This window comes from Odocoileus virginianus, chromosome 1, assembly GCF_023699985.2.
Source record: "Odocoileus virginianus isolate 20LAN1187 ecotype Illinois chromosome 1, Ovbor_1.2, whole genome shotgun sequence".
Lineage (NCBI taxonomy): Eukaryota > Metazoa > Chordata > Mammalia > Artiodactyla > Cervidae > Odocoileus > Odocoileus virginianus.
In genome coordinates this window covers 64,543,821-64,564,230 of record NC_069674.1, presented here as the reverse complement: position 1 = coordinate 64,564,230, position 20,410 = coordinate 64,543,821, and the positions used below count along the sequence as shown (strand labels likewise).

The window sequence follows — 20,410 nt, the reverse complement described above, 5'->3', positions numbered from 1 at the left end:
AGATGGACAGAAGGCTTCTGACAACATTAGATTCATGTTCCATCCTCTCAGCAATTCCAGCTGAAAAAATGTACCCCTTCCTCAAAAGTTTTAAGCAAAGAATCTCATAGTTATTTTCTATTTGTTTTTTTCTAAGACTCCTCTTCCTCAAAGTAATTTTACATTCCACTAACCCTGCCTTTGAATTATCCTTTTGTATTCCTTCTCTGTCTCAACTGCCCTTGCTCTGACTTTTGCTTGAACTTCTAGCCTCATTGCCAGGTCTCCCTGCCTCCTATCCCATTCTCAGCAGAGGTACCTAAATTGTCTTTTTATAATACAGTTGTAATAATGTAAATCTCTGGATCACAAAGTACAGTCTACATTTCTTAACAGAGCTTTCATAATCAAACCCTAACCTACCTTTTTACCCTCATGTTTGGCCAGTAACCCATGGTTAAATTTTGCATTTGGAAGGAAGTTAAGAGAGTTTTAATAAGGAATATTTTTTATATTTGCCACCATAGACATGTGTGATAATATTCTAACTAAAAAGACACTTTACATCTGTGAAACTTCCCAACTGCCCTAGAAAGGAAAAGGTAGCATGTAAAAACCTGTCCTAATATAGATAGCATATTATATGAAAACAAACTTCCCTGGTAGCTCAGTGGTAAAGAATCCACCCACTAATGCAGGAGATGTGGGAGACGTGGGTTCAATCTCTGGGTCAGGAATATCCCCTGGAGAAGGAAATGGCAGCCCCCTCCACATTCTTGCCTGGAAAATCCCATGGACAGAGGATCCTGGAAAGCTACAGTCCATGGGGTTGCAAAGAGTCAGAAACCACTGAGCAGCTGAACAACAAGTATATGAAAAACGTATTGACAGATCCAGTCTCTTGAAACATAGTGATGTGGAAGTGAACTATAGCAAAAGTCAAGTTAGCTATTTTATTATAGTTCACATATAATTATTTTCTATTTTTCTTAAGCCATTATTAGCAAGAAATTCCCTTCCATTGTGAAGTACATGGTGTATGTCACTGTGTGCAGTACTTTTAACATATTAATGTGACAGGGATTTGTTTGTTTGTTTTGGTGAAGGAGGCTTTTAAATGCTTGTTTTTGAATTAACAGGCATCAGTGTAGATACCAGCTTTCAGTATGGGTGGACTTCCCTTATGTATGCTGCTAGTGTTTCCAATGTAGAGCTGGTTCGGGTCCTTCTGGACAGAGGTGCTAACGCAAGCTTTGATAAGGGTAAGATGTTTTAAATATTTAAAATATGTGAGCATTTACTTTGTATACTGATCTGTTTAGAAACCAAATTATATTCTCTTTGGGGTCGTGATATATACTTTTTCCATGCTCTATTTTCATATATTCACTTCAAAATAAAAACTTGGCTCTTAAAAAATCATAATAAGGGTAAAATGTTTGAGGTAACTGATTATTTTTACTGTGTTTTTCTTGATCCCCAAGCAACTATTATGCAAAGTGAAAAAAACTTAAAGGAGTTTTTAAAAAATATCTTCCTGTTAGTTACATAAACAGAAAACCAAATTAGAAACCATAGATACTTTGAAAAACCTTCTTTCCAAAGAGGTAGATTCCATTTATATTACCATTATAACTGGTTGTGTTATTAATATGTACCTTTAAAATCTGTGCTAGAGAGTTTTGGTTATTTTTACAGTAAAACACAATGAAAGAAAACATTGAAAAACTGATAACTTAGTGGAAAATTGCTTGAAAATCAGTCTTTTGAATTTAAAACTCAATTCTGAATTATATCACTTAAAAATTGTTTCAAAGGTAATTATTAAATCCATTTCTTTATTTGTTATTGAATAATTTCTACTCATTATTGCTTTGAATAAGAGTGTATGTGCAAATCTTATTTAATTATTAGATTGAATATTTTTACATGTTTACAATAGACAGATTTACTTTTTAATTCAGATATAGTTTTCATGTGAGAATTTTCAAATTAACTTTGTACTGCATTTGATATTTGTAAGATTATTTCTAGTCTGTTGTCTCATTTATGTATTTTATATATTTCATGTCAGCAATAGTTTTATGTTTAATCTGTTGCTGTGGTATGTTTTTCTTTTTATTATGTCATTTAAAATATCATTTAATGAAAGCTATACTTAAATTTTTGAAAGTGTAAAATGTTCTGCCCAAAAAATCGATCAGTAGTTTCCTTTCTTTGCTTTTTGTAAACAGAGAATACCTTACAGTTATAAAACATATTTTGCCCAGCATGTCAACATAAATGATTTTATGTATCTCATGGGCCCACTCAGGTAGAGGGCAGACACTATCTTCTCAACTGTAAGTTAAATCTACTAAGAGACTAAGATATCACTGGAGTCATAGTTTATCAGTGACAGAACTGGGACCAGAATCTAGATTTCTATGTTTGGTCAATAATGAACCACAAACATAAACCATGGCTGACATGACTTAGTTCCCCAGTTCTTACTTGAGAATTATTTTTTGTCTTTTAATTAGTCCTGATCTCCATTGATGCCATAGGCGCCAAGGGAAGAAGAGTTTTAGGAAATGGGATGAGCTGAGAGGGATCAAGTAGGCAAGGATTAAAAAGAAACCAATAGGTGTAGCAGTTAGGACATCTTCAGTGGGAGGGATTGGGCGTAAGCCAGATCTCAGTGAGTTGTTAAATGAGTGAGAAGCAAAGAAGTGAAATCAGAGAATATCAATCATTGTTTTTTATCCATGTGTTCAAGGCAAATTTTAATCAACCGAAAACTGTTCAGTTCCAGGCGGTAAATCTGCACAGAGCCCATGCTCTGAACCACTTTCCTATTCTCTTGAAGAAATGAGAATAGGGAAAGGAAATTAGTAAATGAATTATAGATATACTTTGGAAATTGTTCATCCCTCATCTCATTTTTAGGTGAAGGAATACAAAATTACCTGTTAAGAACAAGAGATTTGGGAATAAGTTACAGAAGTTTAAGAATGTGATAAATATTTAGAATGTTTTGAATGATAAAAGAAGTCAGCTAGTTACGATTTCTGATGTGTGCGGGGTTTTCCTCACTTTTCCTTTCATTGTAGATAAGCAAACTGTTTTGATTACTGCATGTTCTGCTCGTGGCTCAGAGGAAAAGATCTTGAAGTGTATAGAGCTACTACTTTCAAGAAATGCTGATCCAAATGTCGCTTGTAGGTAAGAATCTTACCGTTTGTTCAAAAATGACGAAGATATACTTTTCTTTGATTATCAGTCTTTGTTAAACATTTGACAGCATGATTTTTTAAAAATCATAACCAATGTGTATTTACTTGGCCATATAACTGATGAATGAAAATAGGTCATAAGGTCATGATTCCAATTGTATAAGAATATCAAAGAACAGGTATATCATCAAAAGTAGTCTTTTATATTTTAATTTTAAAAGAATGTCCTAAGAAGTTGATGAGAGAGGAAGAAAGACAATTATTAACTGTATCACTTTCCTTTGACTTACACACTCAAAAGAATATGATAATTGAGCTATAATAGTAAAACCTCTTAGCATTCTCTTTATAAACACTTATCAACAGAAATCTGTTTTGGTGTGTAAAGTGGCATGGAAGCCCTTCTGTATTCTGTGGATATAATGAAAATGACATAGTCTTAGTCTGTATATAATATGACAAAAAGAAGAGAATTTTACCTGTATTACAGACAGGAAGATAATTCTAGATCTTAAAATGGAAGTGATTCACTAGTCACATGTACCACTTGGTTCTAGTTGCACTAAAGGTGAAGAGAAGAATAAAAATTAAGAGGAAACTGTTGAGTTCCCTTTGTTGTTCAGTCACTCAGTCCTGCTGGTTTCCAGCCCCATGAATTGCAGCATGCCAGGCTTCCCTATCTTTCACCATCTCCTGGAGTTTGCTCAAACTCATATCCATTGAGCCAGTGATGCCATCCAGGCATCTTATCCTCTGTTGCCCCCTTCTCCTCCTGCCTTCAATCATTCCCAGTGTCAGAGTCAGCTCTGTGCATCAGGTGGCCAAAGTATTGGAGCTTCAGCTTCAGCCTCAGTCCTTCCAATGAATATTCAGGGTTAATTTCCTTTAGGATTTACTGGTTTGATCTCGTTGCAGTTCAAGGGACTCTCAAGAGTCTTCCCCAGCACCACAGTTCGAAGGCATCAATTCTTCAGTGCTCAGCCTTCTTTATTGTCCAGCTTTCACATCCATACATGACTACTAGAAAAACCATAGCTTTGACTATATGGATCTTTGTCAGGAAGTAATATTTCTGCTTTTTAATATGCTATGTAGGTTTGTCATTGCTTTTCTTCCAAGGAGCTAGCAAGTTTTTAATTTCATTAGTAGTCACCATTAACAGTGATTTTGGAGCCCAAGAAAATAAAGTCTGTCACTGTTTTCATTGTTTCCCCATCTATTTGCCATGAAGTGATGGGTCCAGATACCATGATCTGAATTCAGTTTTCTGAATGTTGAGTTTTAAGCCAGCTTTTTCAGTCTCCTCTTTCACCTTCATCAAGAGGCTCTTTAGTTCCTCTTCGCTTTCTGCCATAAGGGTGGTGTCATCTGCATAGCTGAGGTTATTGATATTTCTCCTGGCATTCTTGATTCTAGCTAGTGCTTCATCTGGCCCGGTATTTCACATACATACTCTGCATATAAGTTAAATAAGCAGGGTGACAATATGCAGCCTTGACATACTCCTTTCCCAATTTGGAACCAGTCTGTTGTTCCATGTCCAGTTCTAACTGTTGCTTCTTGACCTGCATACAGATTTCTCAGGAGGCAGGTCTGGTATTCTCACCTCTTTAAGAATCCTCCACAGTTTGTTGTGATTCACACAGTCAAAGGCTTTAGCATATTCAGTGAAGCAGAAGTAGATGTTTTTCTGGAATTCTCTAGCTTTTCCTATGATCCACAGATGTTTGCAATTTGGTATCTGATTCTTTTGCCTTTTCTAAATCCAGCTTGTATATTGGGAAGTTCTTCATTCACATACTATTGAAGCCTAGCTTGAAGGATTTTGAGTATTACTTTACTAGCATGTCAAATGAGCTGAGTTGTACAGTAGTTTGAACATTCTTTGGCATTGCCCTTCTTTGGGACTGGAATGAAAACTGACCTTTTCCAGTCCTGTAGCCATGGCAGAGTTTTCCAAATTTGCTGGCATATTGAATGCAGCTCTTTCACAGCAGCATCTTTTAGAATATGAAATAGCTCAGCTGGAATTCCATCACCTCCACTCACTTTGTTCATAGTGCTGTTTCCTGAGGCCTACATGACTTCACACTCCAGGATGTCTGGCTCTAGGTGAGTGATAACCACTCTACCTTTGTGGTTATCCAGGTCATTAAGATCTTTTTTGTATAGTTCTGTCTATTCTTGTCACCTCTTCTTAATATCTTCTGCTTCTGATAGGTCCTTAGCATTTCTGTCCTTTATTCTGCCCTTCTTTACATGGAATATTCCTTTTGTATATCTAATTTTCTTGAAGAGATCTCTAGTCTTTCCCATTCTATTGTTTTCCACTATTTCTTTGCATTGTTCACTTAAAAGGATTTCTTATCTCTCCTTGCTGTTGTCCATAACTCTGCATTCAGATTGGTATGTCTTTCCTTTTCTCCTTTGCTTTTTGCTTCTCTTCTTTTCTCAGCTATTTGTAAGGCCTCCTCAAACAACCACTTTGTCTTTTTGTATTTATTTCTCTTGGGGATGGTTTTGATCACTGCCTCCTCTACAGTGTTGCAAACCTCTGTCCATAGTTGGTCTGGCACTCTTGTCTATCATATCTGATCCCTTGAAACTATTTGTCACTTCCACTGTATAATCACTGATTTGATTTAGGTCATACCTGAATGGTCTAGTGGTTTTCCCTACTTTCTTCAACTTAAGTGTGAATTTTGCAATAAGAAGTTCATGATCTGAGTCACAGTCAGCTCCCAGTCTTGTTTTTGCTGAATATATAGAGCTTCTCCATCTTTGGCTACAAGGAATATAATCAGTCTGATTTCAGTATTGACAACTGGTGATGTCCACATGTACAGTTGTCTCTTGTGATGTTGGAAGAGGGTGTTTGCTATGACCAGGGAGTTCTCTTGCTAAAACTCTATTAGGCTTTTCCCTGCTTCATTTTGTACTCCAAGGCCAAACTTGCGTTGTTTCTCTAGGTATCTCCTGACATCCTGCTTTTGCATTCCAGATGATGAAAAGGACATCTTCTGTTTTGTTTTGTTTTGTTTGGGGTATTAATTCTTGAAGGTCCTGTAAGTCTTCATAGGACCATTCAACTTTAGCTCTTTCAGCATTAGTGGTTGTGGCATAGACTTGAATTACTATAATGTTGAACAGTTTGCCTTGGAAATGAACCAAGATCATTCTATTGTTTTTGAGCTTACACCCATGTACTGCGTGTCGAACTCTTGTTGACTGTGAGGGCTTCTCCATTTCTTCTCAGGGATTCTTGCCCACAGTAGTAGATACAATGATCATCTGAATTAAATTTGCCCATTCCAGTCCATTTTAGTTTACTGATTCCTAAAAGGTCGATGTTCACTCTTGCCATCTCCTGTTTGACCACTTCCAATTTATCTTGATTCATGGACCTACCGGGAGAAGGCAATGGCACCCCACTCCAGTACCCTTTTGCCTGGAAAATCCCATGGATGGAGGAGCCTGGTAGGCTGCAGTCCATGGGGTCGCTAAGAGTCGGACATGACTGAGCAGCTTCACTTTCACTTTCCCTTTCATAAATTGGAGAAGGAAATGGCAACCCACTCCAGTGTTCTTGCCTGGAGACTCCCAGGGACAGGAGAGCCTGGTGGGCTGCTGTCTGTGGGGTTGCATAGAGTCGGGCACAACTGAAGCGACTTAGCAGCAGCAGCAGCAGCATGGACCTAACATTCCAGGTTCCTATGTAGTGTTCTTTACAGCATCAGACTTGACTTTCACCATCAGACACATCCACAGCTGCTCGTTGTTTCCACTTTGGCTCAGCCTCTTCATTCCTTCTGGAGCTGTTTCTCTGCTCATCTCCAGTGGCATATTAGACACCTTCCAACCTGGGGAGCCCATCTTTCAATGTCATATCTTTTTGCCTTTTCATAGTGTTCGTGGGGTTCTCAAGGCAAGAAGGCTGAAGTGGTTTGTCATTGCCTTCTCCAGTGGACATTTTGTCAGAACTCTCCACTGTGACCAGTCCGTCTTGGGTGACCCTAAACAGCATGGCTCATAGTTTCATTGAGTTGGGCAAGGTCGTGGTTCATGTGATTATTTGGTTAGATTTCTGTGATTGTGGTTTTCATTCTGTCTGCCCTCTGATGGATGAGGATAAGAGGCTTCTGCAAGCTTCCTAATGGGGGGGTACTGGCTGTGGGAAAAACTTGATCTTGTTCTGGTAGGCAGAGCCATGCTCAGTAACTCTTTAATCCAATGTTCTGCTGATGCGTGTAGGGCTGTATTCCCTCCCTGTAGTTGAGGCCAAACTATGGTAGGGGTAATGGCAATAATGGCGATAATGGCAACCTCCTTCAAGAGGACTTTTGCCAGCACACCAGGCCTCCTAGGACTATTGTAGGCAGTATCCTGACCCTGTGGTAGGCCACTGTCAACCCACGCCTCTGCCAGAGACTCCCAAGCACACACAGACAAGTCTGGCTCAGTCTTCTTGTGGGGTCACTGCTCCTTTCTCCTGAGTCTTGCTGTGCACAATATTTTGTTTGTGCCCCCCAAGAGTCTGTTTCCCCAGTCCTTTGTAAGTTCTGTAATCAAATCCTGCTGACCTTCAAAGTCAGATTCCCTGGGGATACTCAGTCCCTTTGATGGATCCCCAGGTTGGGAAGTCTGTTGTTGGGCCTAGAACTTTTACAGCAGTGTGAGAACTTTGTTCTCCAGTTTGTGAGTTGCCCACTCGGCAGCTCTATAGTGGGGTTAATGGCGATTTCCTCCAAGAGGCTATACGCCATGCCTCCCAGGACTGCTGTTGCCAGAGCCTCTGTCCCCAAGGCAGGCCACTGCTGATTCACGCCTCCACAGAAGACCCTCAGACACTCAAAGGTAGGTTTGGCTCAGTCTCTTGTGGGGGTCACCGCTCCTTTTCATCTGCTCTGGTACACACAAGGTTTTGCTTGTACCCTCGAAGGGTCTCTGGCAGGTATGAGGTTTGATTTTAAATGCAATTGCATCCCTCCGGCCATCTTTTTGTGGCTTCTCCTTTGCCCTTGGTTGTGGGGTATCTTTTTTTTGGTGGGTTCCAACATTCGCCTGTCTATGGTTGTTCAGCAGCTAGTTGCAATTTTGGTGTTCTTGCAGAAGATAAGCACTCATCCTATATATATAGATGTTATTTTAATCTTAGCCATTTGCCAAATTGCTTTCTTTCACCTACTTTCTGTCATTTTGCCTTAAACTTAATTATAGAGGTCTTGCTGAATGTACTGAAGAAATTCTGTAATAGTTTAAAGTTTTTTTATTGTGTGTAATTAACATAAATGTGAGAAAAATTCAGATTTTCAGTGTGCAGTTGAATCAGTTCTGAAAAAATGCATGTTCATATAACTCACATCTCAACACAGAATATTTTCGTCATCCCAGAAAGTTCCCTCATGCCCCTCCCCAGTGCTGTAGAACTTACTTCTATCACTATAAACTATTTTTCGCTATTCTGAAATGTTACATAAATATAATTATACAGAATTTTTTCACTCAGGATAATATTTTTAAGATTCATCCAAGTTGTGTGTGTCAAAAATTTGTTACTTTTTACTGCTGAGTAGTATTCCATTGTATAGAGATTCTTTATTAATAAGAGTATGATGAAGTCTTCTTGGCCTAACAAAATGTCTGACCCAATCAGGCAGAAAGTTGATTAGCTTGGAAATTGAAAGAAAATACAGAATAGTGTATTTAAAAGATTGTGAAACTGTTAGAATGCTTCAATAGGCAGAATTGACAGCATATTATGGCTTGCTCTGTGCTAAGGCAGCATGAGTGCTGACAATGTAATTCATGATTCTATATCCCTTGCAGCTCCTGGTATTCAGTCCAAGTACCTGTAACCATCCCTTAGCTTCTCTTCCAGTGTTCTTCATGTCACTCCTTTCCTGAACTCGCTCCAGATTCCTGTGTCTTTTCCTCTAAAGTTTCCATAAAGTTATTAAGTCCTACTTGTCCCCCTCCTTTTTTTAAGTTAAAAATTGTGGTAAAACATTTATAACATGAAATTTGCTGTTTTAACCATTTTTTATGTGTACCGGTTAGTGTTTTCTTTGACTAAAACATTTGCCCAAGGCATCCGACACTTGGAGTCTTTTTGAGCAATGCCTGCTTTTCTGACTTGAGTTCTGAGTTAAGCTAAACAGAGACAAATGTTTTGTCAGTTCTTCAGATAGCTATGACTGTCTGCTTCTTTGTTCTGCTGAATGCGTATTGGTGTTTGTTGTTTGATTTGGGTATGTATGCTGCACATCAATATCACTAATTGCTCTTATATAATTTTCAACATTTATTTTACTTCCTTAGCCATTCTGGTTCATTATTTTGGTAAACATTTAATAATATTCGAATTTATTAGTTTATTAAAAGAGCAAGTTTTATCTGCTTTGAAGTTTTATATTCTTCCCAAACTTTGTGTGTAGACTTTCAAATCTGCTAATACATGTATTTCAGCAAAATTTTCATAGTTTCTTTTAATGTTTCTCTGTTTCATCTTGAAAATGGCTAATGAAAAAAAAACATCAATTTAATGTGGTAGATATCTGTCATTAAGGCATCTCTATATGCCATTTCAAGCATTATTATGAAAAGCTTCTAAATTTGGGGATGGTGCTGCAGTTCTGAAGAAGTCTCATCCATTGTCACTTTAGGTATTGCCTGTGCCCTGTTCTTTTCTCTTTTGGGGTCTCTGACTATATATATATATCTGTTAGACCTTTCTCACTGTAACCTCAATGCCTGTCTTTATTTTCCATCGTCTTGTTTCACCATGCAACATTCTGGATAATAGCATCTAATCTGCCTTCTAGCTCACTGAATCTCATTTCACTTCCTTCTAATTTATTGTTAAACTCCTCAATATGGTTCATAATTTCAGTTAGTTTTTTATTTCTAGAAATTCTGTTTGGTTCTTTTTAAAATTGAGAGCATTATAAGGAAGTTATAAAGTATTATGAAGAAATTTATAACTTCTTGTTTGCTGAAAAAATCAAGCTCCAAATAAAACTTTAATATGGTAAACATATAGTCTAGATGTAACAGTTATGGTATCTGATATCTTTGTGGATTTGTCTCTGTTTGCAATAGTTTCTTATGTTTCTCACTCATGACTAGGTGCTAGTCATTACATTTTAAAACTTGTTGGAATAATATGAGGCCTAGGATGATCCATCAGAGAGGATTTTGTATATTTCTAAAGGTGCCTGGGGCACTTATCAACCCAGGACTCATGTAATCTAAGTTCAGGAGTTGAAGCTCCCTGGAGTATTTTGGTGATGTAAGTTAAACCTAAACCTAAACACCTTGTTTATTTCTGGTTCACCCTTACCCTAAATATACTTAGAGGCCCAGCAAAATGTGCCTTTATTATAATTCAGTAAATTTCCTATTTTGTTTAGGCCCAGTGCTTTGAATTGTGTTCATCATGAAGTTTGAAGCTGCCGAAGCCACAGCTCAATTTCCCATTGGGTTCTTCAGTTCAGTTCAGTCGCTTAGTCATGTCTGACTCTTTGCAACCCCATGGACTGCAGCACACCAGGCCTCCCTGTCCATTACCAACTCCCAGAGTTTACTCAAACTCATGTCCATTGAATCAGTGATACCATCCAACCATTTCATCCCGTCGTCCCCTTCTCCTCCCACCTTCAGTCTTTCCCAGCATCAGGGTCTTCTCCAATGAGTCAGCTCTTCGCATCAGGTGACCAAAGTATTGGAGTTTCAGCTTCAACACCAGTCCTTCCAATGAGCACCCAGGACTGATCTCCTTTAGGATGGACTGGTTGGATCTCCTTGCAGTCCAAGGGACTCTCAAGAGTCTCCTCCAACACCACAGTTCAAAAGCATCAATTCTTTGGTGCTCAGCTTTCTTTACAGTCCAACTCTCACATCCATACATGACTACTGGAAAAACTAAAGCCTTGACTAGACGGACCTTTGTTGTTAAAGTAATGTCTCTGCTTTTTAATATGCTGTCTAGGTTGGTCATAACTTTCCTTCCAAGGAGCAAGCGTCTTTTAATGTCATGGCTGCAGTCACCATCTGCAGTGATTTTGGAGCCCAAAAAAACAAAGTCAGCCACTGTTTCCACTGTTTCCCCATCTATTTGCCATGAAGTGATGGGACCAGATGGCATGATCTTAGTTTTCTGAATGTTGAGCTTTAAGTCAACTTTTTCACTCTCCTCTTTCACTTTCATCAAGAGGCTCTTTAGTTCTTCTTCACTTTCTGCCATAAGGATGGTGTCATCTGCATATGTTCACTTGGTATCTCTAATTTTCTTGAAGAGATCTCTAGTCTTTCCCATTGTATTGTTTTCCTCTATTTCTTTGCATTGATCACTGATGAAGTCTTTCTTATCTCTCCTTGCTGTTCCTTGGAACTCTGCATTCAAATGGGTATATCTTTCCTTTTCTCCTTTGCTTTTCATTTCTCTTCTTTTCACAGCTATTTGTAAGGCCTCCTCACACAGCCATTTTGCTTTTTTGCATTTTTTTCTTAGGAATGGTCTTGATCCCTGCCTCCTGTACAATGTCAGGAACCTCTTTCCATAGTTCTTCAGGCACTCTGTCTGTCAGATCTAATCCTTTGAATCTATTTGTCACTTCCACTGTATAATTGTAAGGGATTTGATTTAGGTCATACCTGAATGGTCTAGTGGTTTTCCCTACTTTCTTCAACTTAAGTCTGAATTTGGCAATAAGGAGTTCATGATCTGAGCCACAGTCAGCTCCCAGTCTTGTTTTTGCTGACTGTATAGAGCTTCTCCATCTTTGGCTGCAAAAAATATAATCAGTCTGATTTTGATGTTGACCGTCTAGTGATGTCCATGTGTAGAGTCTTCTCTGTGTTGTTGGAAGAAGGTGTTTGCTATGACCAGTGCTTATGAACTGGCAAATGCCCTCAAGGCAAAAGCTAACTCTTAATGCTGAGTTTATTTACCTGTATGTTTTTGCCATATAGATTTTGGTTCAGTAGTTCTTTGATATCATATTAGTTCTTCAGTCTTTAAGAAATTAAAAAAAAAAACCTAGCTATTTTTAAAGCCTTCAAAGTTTTGATCCAAATTTAGCCTGCAATTACTGGAAACATAAATCAGCATCTTCTTGATTTCTTAATTGTTTTTTATTTATGTATCTTCCTTTATCAAATCTTGTTGAAATAGTATTGATTTATGATTTAACAATAAGCTCAGTGTGAATACATATAGATCTACCTTGATCTTTAATTAGTTTTTCTTAGTTTTAAAAACTCATTTTATTTTCTATCCTGTAGGACTAATGGGAAAAAAATCTGACAACTTGAAAGCCATTTTTAAATTAATACAAATTATGTTTTATATTTCTCTTGGATCTTGCTGCACAATACTTAGTGTACTATGTCTAGCAAATATGATATTTTAATACTGATTTATTTATTTGGAGTTTTAGAATTTGTTTCTGGGTTAGGCTTTTTAATTTTTTTAAAAATGAAACATTTATTCATTGTTTCCTGTGTAGCATGCACTGTGTTATTTGCTCTTAAATTTGTTGTTTAATGTAATCCTTACTGCTCAGTGGTAGATGATATCCATTATTTTTATCGAACAGAAAGGTGGCAATCAAATGTTTGAGCCTTTGAATGTAGCAGAGGTTTGGTAAGGAAATTTACAAGTTTGATGTGAGTAGGTTCCACCATTGGAATGTATTTACATTCCCCATCTTGTTTAGGTTGAGGATTTTTTCAGCACAACCAGTTTAAACAACATATCTTTTCTAATTGTTGCAAAACACATCTTAAATTGAGTTGTATTTTGGGATATTTTTTCCTCTTTCCCTAAATTATTGTAGGTACTTGAATATTTTTACTTGAAAAGTCCACAGATTACAAAGGAAAATATATGAACAGAAAATATTATCACTTTAATTCAGCAGCATAATCGCTTTTAGCTCTGAAAACAAGGTAACCTGCAGCTGTGTTATACTATGGATTTTATTATTCCTTATTTTTTTATATCTATAATGCAGTAACAGATGATATAAATTATCAAAGTCTTAAAAGTCTGTATGGACACATAATGAAATTCTAAACACTCTTCAGTCTAGCCTTAAATTTGCAATTGATATTTTTATTGTTTGAATAATAATAAGCCTTTGAAAATGCATATAATGAACATTTCTGTTTTTAGAAATTGTATTTTCCCCCTAGTTTGCTAGAGCATTTTCTTACATTAGGGAAAAAAAAAAAGATATATTTTGTTTACATTCAGAAGGCAACTTTTCTAGCAGAGGAGTTTGTTATAATCACAGTGCTTAGTCATGAGATAAGGGTTTTGTAAAATGATGTGGCATTTTCATCTCAATAGATGTTTTATTACCATTGATAAGACTGTACATATGAACCAATGTCCAAGGTTTTGACGTAATCATTTGTGTGATTGTTAACTTGTTGAATGTTATTACCGGTAGAGGAAATACTCTGGGAAAAATGTTGCTTTCTTTATCACAATATAAATTTGGTTGTAAATGTCACTGGAGCAGTTTGGTAGATTGAGGTGTAATTTTAGATTACAATATTAACTTGTTTTCTAGTTGTAAGTAATGATATTTTTGCTCTGAAAGCATAGACTAGTCACAAAAATATTTTCAGAAAAAAAAAATTTAGCTTATTTAGAAAACATCACCAAAAATTGTTATTTTGTGATTTTTTTTTCTTTTTTCTTTTTTTATAGATTGCCTGTTAACATCCTCTACTTATTTTTTTATTTACCTGTCTTTTCTTTATCTTCATTTAGGACCTGATTTTTGTTATCAGTTTCATATGCAAACAGTGACAAATATCTTAGTGTTCCTTGCATATATAAGGTATAGGATTGATATTGCTTTCCATATATGTGTAAATCTGCTTGGTCCTTTTGAAAGCACAGAATGGAGAGGATAGAGGTGAGGATAGGTAGGCAATGAAAGCCCTTGACACTCATCTCTCAAGACACATGCACAGAAACCAAGACTTAAAAAAAAACTAGGACAGAAACCTTTCAAATTTTGACTTGACTTTGTGTGATTTATGTCTAGCACGGATGGTAAATTGTGTGCTGGCTGCTAAAGCTCCCACCTGGAAGAGACCCGTGTCATTTCTTCTGTTTAATTATGGTTACATAGTCACATCTAATTTTAAGGGAGTAAGGAAATTCAGTCTTACTGTGTTCAGAAAAGAAGAATCAGCAGTATTGGGTGGGCAGCCCTGATGACTTACCATGTTATTCTAAATATATTTTCTTCATGGCTGTAGTAATTGTATTTCCTACTTACTGTATGCTTAAAGCAATAGTTAATTCTGAATATTGAACATAAATTTATACCAAGAAAAATAGATATTTATCTCAAACTTTTCCATTCACTTTTAGATATAATTTATTCTTTCTCTGTAATGTTTCTTAGATTTATCTCAGTTTTGGTACTTATCATCCCACTTTAGGGGCAACTTTGTTGTTGTTTAGTCACTAAGTTATGTCCAGCTCTTGTGAGATCGCATGGACTGTAGCCCTCCAGGCTCCTCTGTCCATGGGATTTTCCAGGCAAGCATACTGGAGTGGGTTGCCATTTCCTTCTCGAGGGTATCTTCCCAGCCCAGAGACTGAACCGGTGTCTCCTGCGTTGGCAGGCAGATTCTTTACCACTGAGCTACCTGGGAAGCCCAGGGGCAACTTAAACATCCTCCTAATTGATATTTTTGACTGTACTATTTCTGTGCTTTAGTCAGTCCTATATGCTGTTACCTGTAGAATACACTTCTTTTTGTCTATTAGGTGAAATCTTAAACTTAATCTCCCTAATGTCTAACTTTTATTTCATTTATACAATTTCAGTGATATTCTTCAGATACATAATCATTTCTGCCTCTGTTTTTCCTTTTGTTATTCTTCAATTTGGAACATCCTTTCCTCCCCTCATGGTGCATTCACATTTTGCCGTCAAGGGCCAGATTAATAGTTTGTTAACTTTTCTATTTTATTACAGCCCACAAGAGTGCTTTTTGTTCATAGGCTATGATTTTGGGTAGGTAATTATTTTGTTTAGCACATTTTTATACATGTCATGTGGTGTTCTCTTCATTCTTGCATCATTTAATATATGAAAGTCTTCATTTTACTGTAAGCTGCTTGACTCCTGTGGTGTTTTTTATTTCCTTCCTAATTCTTTCATGTTATGTTTATCAAGTTCTTTATTGAATTAGTATATTTGATATAGAATGGTCATTTATATATTTATAAAACTTGACTAAAACATATCATTTGTAGTAATTAATATATTAATTAATTTATACTGCAGAAAGTTGGAAGACTTAGAGCCTGAAAATCTTGGTCCAGATACCACCTCAGTGGCTTGTCCAAGCTAATATGACTATTAAGTTGTTTGGAAAGCTTTGAGGCTCAACTTCCTCTGTCACTGAGATGATATCTAGCTAATTAGCAAGATGACTATGAGAATTAAAACAAGATAATAAGTATGAAAGGACTTAATTAACATGCTGCCATTTGATAGTTCTGATGCTTACCAAATATTTAGTCACTAAGTCACATTCAACTCATCTGTGACCCCGTGGACGATAGCCCACCAGGCTCCTCTGTCCATGGGATTTCCCAGGTAAGAATACTGGAGTGGGTTGCCATTTCCTTCTCCAGGGGATCTTCTCCACCCAGGGATCAAACCCGTGTCTCCTGCATTGCAGGAGGAGTCTTTACTGCTTACTCATCCAGGAAGCCCCTTACCAAAAGTTACTTTTATCTAAATTGGGAATACTTGCTATGTTGTGTTATAAGCACCATGATTTCTCAGATGTTTGTTTTGATTGATTTTAAAACAAATAAGTACTATTTTTCTTTAAACATTTATTATTTTAGTAAAATATACATAAACGCATGTGTTCCAATCTGTTATGATAAAACATTGAAATGATTATTTCAATGTGAAAAAAAAATCTGGAGTCTTATTGAGGTAAAGAAAGAGAAGTTGCTCAGTCATGTCCGACTGTTTGCGACCGCATGGATTGACTGAACCCGGGTCTCCGGCTTTGCAGGCGACCGCATGGACTGACTGAACTCGGGTCTCCGGCTTTGCAGGCAGCCACCAGGGGAGCTCAGGGAAGACAATAGATGAGAGTGGGGGATGTGGAAAGAGCAAGTGTGAACCGCCTTTCTGGTAGCTGACCGAGAGAGGGCGAAGAAATACAGGGTACTGTCTGAACGGGTACTGATTGTAACAGTTAGGCTCTGAACTCTGTTCTGTGAAAAACATGAACGAAGTTAATCAGGAGTTTGCCTCACATGCCTCAGAAAGATTACCCAAGTAGTGAATATAATTATTTCAGATGCTTTGTAATTAGAAATTCTAATCCATCTTCTTCAGAAGTCTCTTTTTGAACCTTGAATACTTATGTCACCAGATATATTTTCACAAAAATTAATTTGAAATAAAAACCAACCATATTTCATGGTTTATGACACTTTTTTTCACATATTAGCATTTCCAAAATTGGTATGCATCCTAATATTGATGATGTCTTAGATCTAATATAATAACTTGTTACTTACCTATTTTAGTAGTCTTATCTTAGTTTGAACTTTTGTATTCAGGAATATCCAGTGATATTAGAAGTCCTTGGGAAAGTGAACAGTATAAAAATAACATTTAAAATTTACTCTCATATTTCATAGCTTTCAAAAAGTGAAATTTTTTATTTAAATATACTCTATTTCAGCATTTTCTCACCAGAATAGGTTAACTTTATATGTTAATGGTCTGTGCTAAAGAATGTTAGAAGGATGATTGCTGATGCAAGTGAAGCATAAGACATAAAGAATTAATATATTTTTCATTATACTACCTTGTACACACATATAGATGCTATATTCATTAATGGGAAGAACGGTGCTACAATTTTATTTTCATGTGTAAAGTCTTCCCACATTCCAGTGTTATAGCAGTAAGTCCACGAATACACAGAAGTAAATCCATTTTTGCCAGGAAAGCTTCGTATCTGCTCTTCATGTGTCTCTGTGGAACTGTGCCATTATTAGGACCTTTATTTTGTGAAGAATTCACTGGATCTTAATCTTTGAAGATATTCATTTTTAATATCCATTAGTACTTATTAAAGCTAATAGAAGACATTAAAAATTAAGAAAAATCATATAAAACTTCTACATATCAAAATTATAATTCATATCATCTCTGAAAAGCCATGTTTTGCCCAGTGATTCTAATTTTGCTTTAAGTATGTTTTAAATAAAATAGTATAGATTAATTACATCTCAGTTTGTTTCCAAGGCAAGGCATTCAGCATCACAGTAATCCAAATCTGTCCTCTAACCACTGATGCCAAAAAAGCTCAAATTGCCCAGTTTTGTGATGACTTAACAACACCTTCTAGAACTGGCACCAAAAAAAAGATGTCCTTTTCATCATAGGGGATTGTAATGAAAAAGTAGGAAGTCAAGAGAGTAACAGGCAAGTTTGTCCTTGGAGTACAAAATGAAGCAGGGAAAAAGCTAACAATTTTGTCAGAAGAACACACTACTCTCAGCGAACACCCTTTTCCAACAACCCAAGAGATGACTCTACACATGGACATCACCAGATGGTCAATACTAAAATCAGATTCATTATGTTATTTGTAGCTGAAGATGGAGAAACTCTGTTCAGTCAGCAAAAACAAGACCTGGAGCTGACTGTGACTCAGAGCTTTGCAAAATTTAGGCTTAAATTGAAGAAAGTAGGGAAAACCACTGGATCATTCAGGTATGTCCTAAATCAAACCCCTTATGATTATACAGCGGTAGTGACAAATAGATACAAGGAATTAGATCTGGTAGACAGTGCCCAATGACCTATGGACGGGGGTCCATACACTGTACAGGAGGCAGTGACCAAAATTCTACGAAAGAAGAAATGCAAGAAGGCAAAGTGGTTGTCTGAGGAGGCCTTCCAAATAGCTGAGGAAAGAAGAAAAGTGAAAGGCAAAGGAGAAAAGGAAAGATATACCCATCTGAATGGAGAGTTCCAGAGAAGAGCAAGGAGATAAGAAACCCTTTTAAGTGAATAATGCAAAGAAATAGAGGAAAACAATAGAATGGGAAAGACTAGAGATCTCTTCAAAAACATTAGAAATATCAAGAGAACATTGGTGTAAAGATGGGCACAATAAAGGACAGAAACAGTAAGGACCAAACAGAAGCAAAAGATATTAAGAGGTGGAAAGAATACACAGAAGAACTATACAAGAAAAATCTTCATGACCCAGATAACCGTGATGGTGTGGTCACTCACCTAGAACCAGACATCCTGGAGTTCAAAGTCAAGTGGTCCTTAGGAAGCATTACTGCAAAGAAAGCTAGTGGAGGTGATGGAATTCCAGCTGAGCTATTTGAAATTCTAGAAGATGATGCTGTTTAAGTGCTATTAAAGTGTTAAGTATAGACTTAATATGTCAGCAAATTTGGAAAACTCAGCAGTAGCCCCAAGACTGGAAAAGGTCAGTTTCCATTCCAGTCCCAAAGAAGGGCAATGCCAAAGAATGTTCAAACTACCCCACAACTGAGCTCATTTCACATTAGCAATGCTATGCTCAGAATCCTTCAAGCCAGGCTTCAGTAGTATGTGAACTTAGGATTTCTACATGTACAAGCTGGGTTTTGAAAAGGCAGAGGAACCAGAAATCAAATTGCCAATATTCTTTGGATCATGGAGAAAGCAAGGGAATTCCAGAAAAAAAAATCTGCTTCTTTAACACTAAAGCTTGTGACTCTGGAGCACAAAAAACTGTAGAAAGTTTTTAGAGAGATGAGAGTAACAGACCATTTTACCTGTCTTCTGAGAAACCTGTGTGGGTGAAGAAGCAACAGTCAGAACAGACATGGAACAACTGACATTCAAATTTTGGAAAGGAATACAACAAGGCTGTATATTGTCACCATGCTTATTTACCTTCTGTGCAGAGTACATCATGCAAAATGCCAGGTTGGTTGAAACACAAGCTGGAATCAAGATTGCTGAGAGAAATATCAGCCTCAGATATGCAGGTGTCATGGCAGAAAGTGAAGAGGAAAAAATGACCCTCTTGATGAGGGTGAAAAAGGAGAGTGAAAAAACTGGGTTGAAACTTAGTTTTAAAAAGTTAAGGTCATGGTATCTGGTCTCATCACTTTATGGCAAATAGAAGAGGAAGAAGTGGAAACAGTGACAAATTTTATTTTCTTGGGCTCCAAAGTCACAGCAGGCAGTGATTGCAGCCAGGAAAATAAAAGATGCTTGTTCCTTGGAAAGAAAGCTATGACAAATGTAGACAGACTATTAAAAAGCAGTGATATCACTTTGCTGACAGGTGTCTGTGTAGTCAAAGCTATATGGTTTTTTCAGTAGTCATGTCTGGATATGAGAACTGGACCATAAAGAAGATTGAGTGCCGAAGAATTGATGCTTTCAAATTGTGGTTCTGGAGAAGACTCTTGAGAGTTCCTTGGAAAGAAGGAGATCAAACTAGTCCATCTGAAAGGAAATCAGCCCTGAATATCTGTTGGAAGGACTTGCTCAAACTGAAGCTCCAATACTTGGGCCACCTGATGCAAAGAGCCGACTCATAGAAAAAGACCCTGATGCTGGGTAAGACTGAAGGCAAAAGGAGAAGGGGATGGCAGAGGACTAAATGGTTAGATAGCATCACCAACTCAGTGGACATGAATTTGAACAAACTCTGGGAGTTGGTGGAGGACAGTGGAGCCTGGTGTACCGCTGCCCATGGTGTTTCAAAGAGTTGGACATGACCGAGTGACTGAACAACAACAAAGGCCCCTTTGTATCCTCCCCAGTCATACTCACTTTTCCTTCTTTCTTTCCCAGAGGCAACCCATCTTATAATTTGTGTGCATATTTCCTGCCCATGTTAAATTAGATAGATAGATAGATAAAATATAAAATTATCTATCCACATATGTATACATATAATCATCCATCCGTCCATCCATCTGTATACATCATATAGTAAAATTTGACATAATTTTAATTCCATTTTTTGATTGAGATCTGATTTACAAAGTGAAATACATAAATCTTAAGTGTAAATTTGAATTATGATGAATGTATATACCAGTGTAGCCCACATCCCTTTCAAGTGGAGAATATTTTTCCATCACCCTAGGAAGTTCCTTAAAGTGCTTTCTGAGACAGTCTCCT

General features: G+C 37.0%; 1 protein-coding gene across 1 annotated transcript in view; it reads left to right on the top strand.

Annotated features, from left to right (window-relative positions):
• ASZ1 (ankyrin repeat, SAM and basic leucine zipper domain containing 1) overlaps positions 1-20,410 on the top strand; it is a 67,681-nt gene that overhangs the window by 9,317 nt on the left and 37,954 nt on the right. The window contains exons 3-4 of the mRNA XM_020899764.2: positions 1,119-1,241; positions 3,072-3,183. Coding sequence (XP_020755423.2) covers positions 1,119-1,241; positions 3,072-3,183 — 235 coding nt within the window. The remainder of the gene's footprint in view (positions 1-1,118; positions 1,242-3,071; positions 3,184-20,410) is intronic.